Below are 13,511 nucleotides of genomic sequence, written 5' to 3' on the forward strand. Positions count from 1 at the left end.
GATGCCGCTTGGCCTGCCGAGTTCATCCAGCTCTGGACCTTGTTATCTCGGATTCTCCAGCATCTGCAATTCCTACTACCTCTAATATTTGAAACTCCTGAATTGTATCTTAACTATAAATGACATGACTGCAATAGGATTTGAGGGCACTTTAAAATATAATTAGACATATTGGCCATGTTTTAAAAGCAACTGAAGTCAAACAACCCATCTTTGTTAATATTGACTGTTCGGAATATTCAGCAGGTCAGACACTGCACCTGAAGAGAACTGAAGGGTGGCAGACCTGAAATAAAACTGCAGGGTCCTACATGAAATTGAGATTATTAAGTGGTAAAACTATGACAGTTAGAATTTTAATGCGGGCAGATGTAGCATCATCCACTGAAGAAAAATAAACTTTAGTTCTTTCAAATTGAGGAAGACCTGGGCAAAACAGATTTTGAAGTTCAAACACACAAAAGCTTGCTTTATATATACTTCTGCAATCAGAAAGGCTAACTGAATATTACCCATTACTTCAAGATGGGAAAGGAGGGGATTACAAATAGGAAGAAGTCATGCCTCAGCTGTAGACAAGTATAGCTGTATAGTTTATATTCTACATTGCGTTTTGGAATCATACTTCAGGAAGAATATATTGGCTCTCAACTGAGTACAGAACAGACCCGATCCAATGGAATGCTGGAGCTAAGAACAACCTATGAAAAGTTGCATAAATTTGTCTCATTTTCTTTTGAGTTTAAAAAACGGAGGGGTGATCTCATTCAGATGTTTTACATGTTAAAAAGATTCAATAGATACAGATAAATTTATTTATTCTTCGGGCCAAGATTGGGTGCCAAACTTAAAATTAAAACTAGGCAAATCAGGAAGCATGCTTTCTATGCGAAGGACAGAGGAAATTCTGTGACTCATGAAAACTCCTGCAACACAGTTCCTAATTGCACAGTGAGTATTCATATCTCATATACTGCACAAATTCACCATTTCCTCAGTGGCAACTAGGGATTGGCAACAAATGCAGGTCTAGCCAGTGGTGCATCTGGTGAACAAGTTTAAAAGAAAATCAATTAAAAGGTTGTAAACGGCAGGACAACTGAAATATTCACAACAAACATCAATTGCTTTTTCTGTCATATGCCTTCAAGGGAAATGTACTAATGCAAATAATTGCAGTTAAGGTACAGACCAGTCATTATACAACTGTTGTGTGTGTGTGTGTGTTGGGGGGGTGGGGGAGGCAGAAGGGCTCACTCTTACAGAATACTAACCTGGATGTTGTCCTCTCCAAACTACAAAACAGCACCACAGTTCCTGGTAAAATTCCAAGGGTGTAAGACAGCATTGTGAAATTTACGTAGATGTCCAGAGCTACGGCAGTATTTTGAACATCACCAACAGTTAACTTCAGGCCCCAGTCACCAGGAACCGAAACACCTATTACAAGCAAGGAGCAAATTGGAGTTAAACACAACCAAATGAAGTCACCAATGAAGCTGGAACAAGCAAACACTTCATATTCAACAACTCAGGGGAAAATGCCACAAAACAGTCTTTTGCAACAATTAAAGTTAGCTTCTTTATTCAATAGATAATATATTCCTCAGTCTATGTCAATTTTTTCTATACATGAGAGCAACTCACAGCCTCCTGTGTAAACTCTGCTTTTCTGCAAATGGAAAAAAACACCTCTTCTCAGTATCTTCATGCTTATTTCATTCCATGCTGAGTTGGCATGGAACAGGAGTTGAGGCCAGGGCAGATCAGCTATAATCTTGTTGAATGGCCTATTCCTGCTTTTATTTCTTATGTTGAATTTCAGTCAGATAGAAATGCCAGGATACAGATTTGAATCCATCATTGTTAGACAACATTCCTCCAACATATCACAACATTTCAACAAACTGTAGGACATTCCAATTTTGGAAATACAAATCATAGCTAATGGTTTTAATACAACTGGAATATTGCTTCATCTTTACCTTGTGCGTTTTTGTCAGTTATAACAGCTGCAAAGTTAGTTCTTCTATTGGGGTTAATGCAGATCCTTTCCAATATGATTCCAGTGAAAGAGACAAGCGGTGCTGAGAAACTGGCAAATAACCCGAACATTAGAAGACTCCAAGCTGTTAAAAACACTGTTGCTCTAAAAAATGAGGGAGCTAAATTCTCCCAAATAAAATTGGCAAAGAATTATACAGATTTTTAAAAAATATTTCAAGCAAAGTTCAAACTGTAAAATTAAGTTCATACATTTAAGAGGTCATACAAATACAGCAAATAATTGTATCAATGCATGAACAACTTATTTGTTTCTAATACAAGTATAGGCAATTCATAAACATATGAGAGGGGAGTCTTAAAACAGCAGTACCAAGATGGTCTGGCTTGAGCTTACCAACCATGTTGTCTTTAAAAATACTGACCTGGATTTAGAATCTATTGACTGCCAAGTAATCTTATGCAAGGTACACACTGTTTAGACTGAGCAAAGGTAGAGTTGCAATGGTCTATACTTCAAAAGCTTGGACAGCAAACATAAGTGGGTTTATATCAAGAAAGGCTTTATGGGTCTTGGGGGTTGGTACTTGATTAGAACTATACCTCCAGCAGTCACCACAGGGAGGATGGCAAAGGAACACTCAAAGGAGAAGTTGAGACAGGAACAGACAGTTCTCACTAACGTACGCTCTCAATACATACAAGTACATTTCCGTACTTACGTGAGAGAGAGTACCTCTTGAATAGTGCAAAGGCGAGTTATTTTTGAGGCCAAGTTTTCAAAATAAGCAGACAGGTTTATTCGATTTTTGGAAAGCTGAAATTGGAAATTTTGCCAATAAAAATACCGATCTAAAACTATATCTTAAAGACAACACGAACAGAATCATTTTAGAAAAGATTTTTAAAAATTCATGGAACCTTTCTTAAGCCTACTAATATGATTGTAAACTGACAGATAGTGGCTCTTATTTTCTCATTTCACATTTACTAATTATTTTGAACAGCTGGTTACATTAACTGTGGTCCAACTGTCAGGGTGTATTCCACTGTATTCTAGTAATGCATAAATGTTATACATTACAAATTACTAAACCTGTCACTTCCAAACTCCCACTTTCTAATATTCAAGAAATTCATTCTGTAAGTCCTTGATATGGCTGAATGATGAGTTTAATTGAACCCAGCTAATGTCCTTGATTTCCAATTTGCTGACCTACCTGGGATTGGTGTAAAGAAGACAATGTGGAAATATACTGCAAGTTCCAGCCAGACTGAAAAGTAATGAAGAGCGGACAATTCAAACTTTGCAGAGTCTTTCGTGGAATGGTGCTAGAGCTACGTTGTTCAAAAACAGACACGCCCTGGATAATGAAGGGAAAATTTGTAAATATTACAAATTAAATTAAAGGTTTTCAAGTGATAATGGAATATAATCGATTGCCTCGATCATTTATTTCTGCAAAATAGAATCAGAATGTAATCCTGCATAATTCAGGTGATTTCTTTCAGCATGAAGATTTTTACAACGTTATCACCAGTTATTAGAATTGTTGTTTTCCATGCTCAAATATTCCTTACAGAAGCACCTTTTGATTCGCTCACCAGCTGTTTTGATGCAATCAATCTGTATACTCCACCTGGGTTTATTAGATGGTACCACTTCACAGATTTTCCCATGAAATCCAACAGCACCTGCAATGACATTGAAATAATAATCACATATAACCAGTTCAGATCGAGTGGTACTAATGAAGAGCTAAGATATTGAGCCAATCATACCAGACAAAAAGTCTGGTTTGAGCAACAGGCATTGGAAAGTGTTCTTTTTCATATTAAAGTACGCAAACAAAGAGAAACTTTATCAATGGCAAAAGATTCCCAGATATCAGACAAATAATAGGAAGAAACAAAGATCAACAGACTGAAATCTGATCAAACACATATGCATTTGAATTATTCATGCCTTACTTGTTGAGAAGTATTAACTGATCTTAAAACTGCTAGTAAGGGATCAAAGATGTGCCCTGTTGTTCGACTAGGATCCTTCATTAGTTGGCTGCTATTATTACCTGTATGTGCAGAAATGTGTTAGCATCTCCAGAAAAAAGGTAGAAAACTGGCAGTATCTGGGTAATCCAATGGAAGCATGTGAAGACTCTGTCAAGAATTTTAAAATCAAAGCACTCCTTGCTTAACAGGAGATAATCACAGTCAGTGAGGATAGGGGCAAGAGGCTAGGAGGTCTTGATGCAAGTTAAAGGAGCAAACAAGTTACATCATCTTTACGTTGAACTTGATTTATATAATTTATGGCGGCTGTGGGAATCAGATCTGTAAAAAATGTGCAATACTTTAATTTTTACACTTCTCAGCTTTGCATTTATCCCTCAGAAAGCGTGCAGCAGTTGATACAACAACTGCACTTCCCCAAGAAACTGGAAAGACGAGGTGGCTGATATTACTTTTGTGCAGGACTGTACTTTGGCCAGCAAAACACTAACTGCTTTCTTCAGGGACGTGGTGGCAGTAACATTAGTATGGTTGCAGGGACCGGCTCCTTCCGAAATCAATGACTTAAGGGGATTTTAATATTGGTCTGGTGAGTAAATGCCAAATCATTTAAGTGACAATAGAATGATACAACACTTCAAATACAGTTATTACCCTGCAAGAGCATCACGAAAATAATCAAAATCATACAAGTGACTTTTAAAATATTACACTGGCAGTATTAATTGTTCTCAAATTTGCATAAAACAATTTTTTTGTAAATGAAACAACCATATCAAGTGGTGCTGGTACTGAGGCTTAAAAACTAATACTTGTAGAAATTAAACACGTCATTGAGAAAGTTGAGATTGGCAAAAAAAAAGGTCATGCACCCACATCTGAGAACAAACGAACCTCGGGAGAGGGATGTGCAATTTATAAAATTCAATCTTTTACAATCAAGAATTTCAGAAATTATGCAAATTCTGTAAAAGAATTCCTCAATTTACCAAATACCAGTTTTAGTTTTTCTTACAGAACCTGAAAATCCAACATTAAAGACATGGGACCTTTTTTCAACAAATAAATCACATTAGTAAACAATTTATCATTGAAAAGGGAATTGGCAATTATGCAAGCATTTAAGTTAGACTGTACCATTGGCCATGCAACACCTGTGCTCGAGAGATGAAACCTTCGGTCCAACACACATGATGAGAAATTAGATAAGAGTTTTCACCTTGTAAAGATTAGCAGATACCAAGGCATTCACAATTACAATTTGGCACTGGGTGGTGATTTCACTACCATCCTACACTTGTTTAGCTTCTCATGTATTCAGATCAGGTAGTGTTGAACTTTTCACTAATCAGGAATTTCGTTTTGGCAAATGAAACAAGAAATGGTTTAACATACTTAGTTTAAAAGCTTAAGACATACTCCGTCACATACATACATCATTTAATCATGTCAAAAGTTACAATTAGATTGTGTACTAAGGGTAATAACTGTTTTCTGATCCTACAAATATTAACCACGTATGCCAGTGAAAACACTGCAGAGACACACATTGCCAGCCATTTAAGTTGATTTTTCTACTTGTCAGAACTCTTGACTACACAAATAACCCACTTGCTATAAACAGATTGTACATATATTACTATTGCATCCTCAATTTTTAAGTATCAACTTGCTAACATTAGAGTGACATTTTTAATTCAAGACTATGTGAAAGGACAACTTAAAACAGCATATTAGCACTCGAGATTTTGCATCACAACATTTAGGCCTCTTGTGCAACACTGATATTTTAATGACCACAATTTATCAGCTACAGATCAGTTGTAAAACCCATATGGCTGTTAAAGATAACCATTTGAAAAAAATGTTACATTTACTAAGTGCTCAGTGTTGATCCATGGAATACCATTTCAAAATGTGGTGCTATTACTGCGTGCATTAAATATGAGAAGTTATACTAAATTAAATACCCTTGCCACCAGAAAACAGTGACTAAAACAAGTGACAAATGCAAGTCTGTTCAGAGGCACTGTACTGTATCATGGTGGAAATGACACAGTCTTCTCCCTCCTCACTGGAAACAAAAAGCACCTGAACTTCAAAGAGAATCTGTCAAGGGACTAGCATTAGCAAAAGTATTCATGCCAACAACTCTGTGATCTCATTTCAGTTCAGGGTTTCAGATGTATTTCTTAAGAATGGTAAAAAAAAAATGTAAAGAAAATGTTGAGTGGAAAACTCATTCAGAAATTGTGCATGTCTGTAGCGATGTCATATTTATGCAAGGAACTAAACCAAATAAAAATACCAAAAACTTGTCTTTCAGCGTACCAAATTCATTGTTTTCCTACTTATTCCAAATATTTATAGACCTGCGAGAATCCAGGGATGTTGACATTACGAAAAGTGATGAGCAAATTCCCAAAATTATAAACCTTTCAGGATTACGTGCAAAAGCTGTAACAAATTTATATTTGTCACTGCTTACCCTCATTGCTCCATTATATCCAGAGTTTAATCTCAGCCATCCTCCTCAAATATTTCTCTTTTAAGATGGCATTAGGGTGGGCATTTCAAACAAGAAAGCAGCAATTTCTCCCCCCCACCCCAGTCAAATAGGCTATTAGTTCAAGATTAACTTTCAAAAACTGTATTGCAATTAATAATGATCATTTGCCATGACAATCTGTACACAAGTTCATTGGGTGCAATTTTCCCCAACATCAATATGTAAAATTATGAGAATGCTTTTTCATCTGATTTCCCAGACAATGCAAGGGTTAATTATGCACCCTTTTACAAGGGAACTCAAAAGAACAAAGACGACACAAATTAGACAAATCAGTTAACATCAGAACTTTATGGAAGCCATTTCTAGCAAAAATAAATATTAGCAATATTCTGTGAAACAACCAACATTATCTTACTGTAGTTTTCCTCCCACACCTATGCAAGTGGAGGCAAGAATTTGCACAAAAATGGCGCTCCCTCAAAGCTTGTCGTCTTCGTTATAAAGACTAGGTGAAACTGTGCCTACTTCCGGACACCCATAAATTGGCGGGAAATATCATAAGAAACATTTGAGACTATTTCTCCCAAAAGATATAAAACCATCAAACCAATGTTTTGCCTAACACTACTGCTACAGTATTTACTATCCACATAGTTTTTCCAGTTTGGAATCTGAATAAGTGCTTGTTTCAACAGTTAATAGATAAAACCCAATTTGTATTTTAGAAAATAAAGAAATTGGATCATAAAAATAAGCACAAGTCAAAGCTAAATTTTAACCCGCACTTTCTCACTACAGCTTCAACCTTGAAACAGAATGGTCGTAAACTAAACGTAAAATTTTAAAAACAAAGTCAAAGTCAGAGTCAAAGAGTTTGTCAAAACATAAAATTACAATGAAATCTACAAAATTCAAGCCATTGCAAAATAGTTCAGTGCATTAAACTACAAATATGTAGATTTTAATTTTAGTTCACAAAATACTACAATTTGAAAACATGTTTCACACAGCTGCAGTTGAGTTATTCATCCATGAAAATTTGCACATTTTCGTACTGTACAACTACAAAACGTACTTCAATGTTTCAGAACAATGTTTCAAAAGAGGAAAAATGCAGTTTACTGTTATACAATGGCTGGTTTTGGTATATAACAATGCCCACACTTATCTTACAAAGTTTTGAAGTTGAGAGAGATAACTTTCAGTCTGTGACAATTAATCAGCTCAATATGACAAGCAAATGGGAGTCTTAATCTTTAGAACATAAACTTTTCTGAAAGCACAAGTGACCAATACAAGTAAAAATTGTGCAGCTCTCCAAAACAAGAAGATTGTTTGCAACAGAAATGTCTGCATCCAGTGTGCATTCCTCTTACATTTGACTGAGCATATCTTAAACTCTGAAGAGAATTCTTGAAGCCATCAATATTTACACCTTTGGTTATCAATTGCATATTGACAAATACTTTGTATTTCTGAATTGTCAACACTTAAGACTATTCAAACTTGAAAAAAAAACACCAGTAATTCTGACACACTAAATATTACTTTTAATGAACTGCTTTCCTTAATATTTATTTGGCTTCCACTTTACTATTTTTATGCTCGAATATACCAGATACTCAATTGTAAACCAATTTCTCAGTTAAACTGACTTGTATAGGCACTTTTCAAAAATAATTTAACTAACATGTAGATAAAATTTCCAACTTTACAGGGTAGTTTCTGAAGTCAGTCAGCAACTTTAGCTTGACAAAAATCTTACAAGGCAAAACTAAATTTTCATAATCAAGAATGAAATTTTTAAGTAATAAAGAAGCCAAATACAAATTATATAAAGTAGTTAAGATGGCTTAAAAAACATGCCCTCCATCCCCAAAACATGCAAACTACGTGCAAAATTATTACAGCAACACATATAGGATTGAACCAACCACATGACCTCCTCCGTACAAAGAGTTAACAAAGCCAACACCCAAACAAAGAAAGCTTTTTGGTAAGTCATGGGTCACTTTGGTTTTCCATGCATTCAGTAAACAACTTAAATCGTTCACAACCTAGCCATGTTCACAGTATTAATGCTGTAAACCAATGCTTTGAAGGTCATTGCTTATATAAGGGATCAGCATTCTTTTCATTATTAATCTTGTGCAACATAATATATCCATTAGGCATTTGATCAAGATCATCAGGTTTTCAGAGACTTCATCTTTGGCCACAATTTTTAAATAAAATGTTCTGCAAGATCAAAAAAGAGCTTATTTGGAAAGAGAGTAACTAAAGGGTTAATGTTGCAGTTTATTTTACATTTGGGGTATACCCAAATAAGGTTCGTAATTGACCACCAGAAGTTTGTCAAATTCACTTACATTTGAGAGAGCAGGACAGGATGCAAGTCATGGCTGCCATAATTAGGAGCTGAGATTGTACTGCATCGCAGCACTAGTTTTCAAGGACAGAGTTCAATTAAAGCAGTACTTACTTCTGTACGATTGTTGTGTTCAGAACAAAGAGAGGGGTCTGTTTCCAGCTCTGGCAATCCCTCGATTTTTGATTCATCTTTCCACTCTCTGGGGCTTCCGATATTGACCGCAGACGCCTGAAAAGCCAGTCGCAGCCTCGGCTTAGCTCTCTTGATGAAAGCCTCTTCAGAGCCATTAATATGCTCACAGCCTTCGTTTCTGCCATATTGACAGTTCCTCAGCATCAAAGCATCTTTGTGAGTTACTAATATTAGCTGGGTAACACAGCCTACGCTGCACGTTCCTTCCTTTCTCTGTCTGGTGCATGCTGTCGAATGTCCAGGGGGTGTACCTGTGCCCGGTAGCTGCTTTCTCCCGCCCGGGATGCCCACCGCTTCGTCGCCAGTCCATAATGGGTGTGAACAAACAGTTCTACTTTCACCAACATGGCCTTCTTGCAGCACAACTTCCTTCAGCCGAGGCATTTTGGGAAGGGAAGGGCTATCCTGGTGCTGATTGGATGTGATGCTGTTGAGCTCATCGTTTCTGCATGCCTCATTGCAGCTGCTGCGAGCAGCAGTTCTTGCACTAGTCGACAAGGTGCTAGACAGCGCAGGGCTGAGCAGTTTTGGTCTTGTCGAAGCAGCACGTCTCTTGAGTACTTGCAAGTCAGCCGCACAGAACTGGACATAGATCCTGTTGAAATACCAGATTTTTTTTTAAAAATTAAAAAAAATTCAAGTAACAAGGCAAGTGCTCTCAAGAGAGAGTGCTACGAATTTCTGATCTGAGCGCTGCAAAAGAGCTCACAGCTGAGGCTAAAATGGAGTAGCAACAAAAGCGAAGCTGTATTCGAAACCCGAGAATTTCACTAACCACAAAAACATCTGCTGCAGTGAGCTACCCCGCCCTCTAACGTTTGCAGTTTAGACCAATCACATTTCCTAGCAAATCCCCAAGGGTTGATAAATGACGTTGCATTGCAGATAATAGCTATTAAACATGTCCTGGTTGTGAAGCAAACATACCGAGAAAGAGCATCCGGACACTTAGACTGCAGCGTGTATTGGGTTAGTTTACAAAGCATTAAAAAAAAAGGATTCATCGCTGAAAAATTAGTCTAGAGTCCCAGCCTCAATTACAAAATTTCACTGTTCACCTCCAACTGCCATTACGCATTCGCTTTCAACTCAATCCCTTCCCCAATCCTCTCCCATCGTGCGCGACAAAAGACAACCCCTGCCACGTCGACAGGCTGCAATGGAAAAATACTGCAGAGCCTTTTAAAGAGAAACTAAATCCTGGACAAGTACATTTTGCCATGTTTGTGAGGTGAAGAAAGCTGCACAGTTCAATCTGGAAGGACAATGCCTCTCATTTTAATTGTTTTATTTTAATTTTGCAATAAAAAAAGTTTAGCCGCACCCAAATGATCGGTTTTAAGCCAACAACCGGTTTGACCAGAATGCTTTTCACCAAGACTTCTGTACAATACTTGTGCATTATTCGTGCAATTATTAGGGGGTGAACAAAGAATACACGGATGAAACTCAAATTTTCAGCATGTTGCTTATGTTCAGTTGAAAATCGGTTTTTAAATCACGTCTTAAACTCACGTAGTCTAGTATTCACGCAATATAATCAGTCTGATAGAATTATACAAGCAAATGTTCATAGATCTTTTTCTAAAAAGAGTTGAAATTTCTGCTTCCTCTCCCGAAAGGTACTATTTAAAATAGGTGCAGGGCAAGTTATCCCTGGTTCCCTCAACACCTCAAGAACAGATAATCCTACCATTATTACTTTGTTTTTTTTTGGCTGCCATGTTCCCTACATCACAACTGTTAATACATTTCAAAAGTTTATTAGCTGTAAAACACTCAGGATGTCAATAGGTTATGAAAGTCACTACACAAATGCAAGTTTTTCTTTGTACTTCATTCTGCAGGATGTGGGTGGCATCAAAGCATCTGCTGAAACAATCGTTCTTTAGGTTAGCGTTTGTGAATGTTGCTGGATTATTCGGCAGACATTAGTCTTTACATACTTAGGGAATATCAATAATGTGCCCAATTCTGAGCTCAATGGCAATTCCCTTACTCGTAACTGATGACTCAGGTGGGGACATGTGGTTATTGGCTTGCTCGCCGAGCTGGCTGGTTATTGGCTTGCTCACTGAGCTGGCTAGTTATTCTACAGATGTTTCATTACCATGCTAGGTAACATCATCAGTGTGGCCTCCGATGAAGCGATGTTGTTCTACTCTGCTTGGTATTTATATGATCTCGTCTGTTAAGTTGGGTTGTAACATTTCTGGTTCTGTTCTGCAGGGGTTTGTATATGCAGTCTAATTCCACAGGTTAGTTGATTGCATTACGGGTTGAAAACCAGGCCTCTAAGAATTCCTGTGCATGTCTGTGTTTGACTTGAGCTAAGTTGGTCATGTTGTCCGAGTTAAATTGATGGCCTTCATTGTCCGAGTGTACTGAGATGAGGGAAAGGTCTTTGTGTCGTTTTGCTGCTAGGTGGTGTCAGTGTATCCCAATGGCTAGTTTTCTTCCGGTCTGACCGACGTAATGTTTGTTGCAGTCATTGCAAGGTATTTTGTAAACTACATTAGTACTGCATGTCAGGGGTATGGGGTCTTTGGTCCTTGTGAGTGTTTGTTGTAGTTTGACTGTGGGTTTGTGTGCTACCATGATTCCTAGTGGTCGCAGGAGTCTCGTTGTCAGTTCTGATATGTTCTTGATGTAGGGTAGTGTGGCCAGTGTCTTGGGGCATACTATGTCCTCTTGGAGTTGTCTGTCTAGCATAGTGATAAAACATCTGTACAATAACCAGCCAGCTCGGCAAGCAAGCCAACAACCTCATCCACAATCCAAGCTACAAATCTTCACAAGAATCTTAAAGGGGACCCATGTCTCTAATCTAATTATGCTTGGCTGAGATTAATTCTTGAAAATTGTGTAAAGCTGCATTTTTAGGCATGGGCAGCTGGCATTTTGTAGACTTTGTTTGGCACACAAAACTGAATTCTACACTGATTTTGGAAACCTGTTTGAACTGTCTTCAGACACAACAATGGCATTCCATGTACATAAAGTGAAACAATTAGTCTGCTTTGCTCTTTGGACGGGTGAGAGGAGACTTTAGTCAGTTCAGAGCAAAGATTTACCGTTTTACTTTCAAAGAAAATTTTTAGGATTACTCAGTAGTTAATGCTGCTGCCTCTCAGCACCAGGGACCCGAATTCGATTCCACCCTTAGTTAACTGTGCAAACTCCAGAGACATTCTCCCCACGTCTGCGTGTGTTTCCTCCGGGTGCTCCCTGCTTCCTCCCACAATCCAAAGGCATGCAGGTTAGATGTATTGACCATTTTAAATTGCCCATAACGCCTGGGGATGTGCTGGCTCGGTGGATTAGCCTTGGGAAATGCAGGGATAAGGTTGGGGAGGGCGAGTGGATAGGTATGGGTTCGATGCTCTTCAGAAGATCGGTGTAGACTCGATGGGCCAAATAGCTGCATCCAGGCTGTAGGAATTCTATAATTCTCAACCTAGACATGCATCTTGAGACCAATTTGGTCAATTTCTCTACTCACAAGAAGTGAAGTTAGTCAATTCAATCAAAAAATGTGTCACCAAAATAACACCGGCCTCATTTTTGATAACAGACCAAGTAGATATTTCCAGCACTTTTAGCAAAATAGATAATCAATGCCATTTGTGGGAGCTTCCTGTACACAAATCTACTGATGTATTACACTACATTACAACAGCATATTTACTTCGGATGTACTTAATCCACTCTACTACTCTTTGGGATTACATAAGTGCATGTTTCATTTTTGCTTCCAACATCTAGGATTTTTCTTTCAACTCTATTCCATAGCATCTAGTTAAAAGAGGGAAGTATTTACGGACAACAGGATCAGGTTAGCAGTTGAGGGAGGTCAAGCAACATAGATGTTGGTCATTTGATGCTTTCAAAATTCTAAGCCCTGCAACATTTCCATAAATAAATAAAGGAAATCCCTCAGAAAAAGAGTGAGATTTTGCAGTAATGTCTCTGCTTCTTTCATGAAACTTGTTAATGGACTACAGTTTCAATGAAGCTCTCTTTCTCCTTTCTTCAAAAGCTATCTCTACACGTACTAGTTCTGACAATGAGTGTCACATTAGTCTCTCTCCAATCACGTTTCTCCCCGCCACAGTATTCTAATAGCCCTAACTGAAGTCACAATTAACATCTGATGTATGATTTTGGTGTATTATTGTTCCTCATCTTACATGATGTGTCTTCAACCTGACATATTTGACTAACTATTCTCTTCCAACAGTTCTTTACTGTCCAGTTGAAAGGGACTCCTGTCACCTGATTACACACTTACCCAAACAGTCATGGGCAGAGAATCTCATGCAATAGCTTTGCTCCCCATCCCTACACCCATGACTTCTGGAACCTCAAATCTCCACACCGAGCAACATGTGCCCTAGTGTAATCTTCTGAGAACACAGC

The 13,511-nt window shown here is 37.9% G+C and overlaps 1 protein-coding gene across 4 annotated transcripts in view; it reads right to left on the bottom strand.

Annotated features, from left to right (window-relative positions):
• Positions 1-1,124: 1,124 nt before the first annotated feature.
• The window catches only part of LOC109928793 (CTS telomere maintenance complex component 1), a 47,444-nt gene continuing 35,057 nt past the window's right edge, over positions 1,125-13,511 (bottom strand). Inside the window, exons 13-18 of one of the 4 annotated variants that reach the window (XM_048615786.1) lie at positions 9,012-9,687; positions 3,610-3,699; positions 3,225-3,368; positions 2,727-2,821; positions 1,986-2,095; positions 1,125-1,440 (exon numbers count right to left, since the gene is read on the bottom strand). In XM_048615786.1, coding sequence (XP_048471743.1) covers positions 1,199-1,440; positions 1,986-2,095; positions 2,727-2,821; positions 3,225-3,368; positions 3,610-3,699; positions 9,012-9,687 — 1,357 coding nt within the window. In that variant the 3' untranslated portion in view covers positions 1,125-1,198. Of the gene's footprint in view, positions 1,441-1,985; positions 2,096-2,726; positions 2,822-3,224; positions 3,369-3,609; positions 3,700-9,011; positions 9,688-13,511 lie in introns of those variants that run through there. The other 3 variants (XM_048615787.1, XR_007265396.1, XM_048615789.1) reach the window with 3 other exon arrangements.

The sequence above is a fragment of the Rhincodon typus genome, chromosome 33 (genome assembly GCF_021869965.1).
Source record: "Rhincodon typus isolate 14 chromosome 33, sRhiTyp1.1, whole genome shotgun sequence".
NCBI classification, from domain to species: Eukaryota; Metazoa; Chordata; class Chondrichthyes; order Orectolobiformes; family Rhincodontidae; genus Rhincodon; species Rhincodon typus.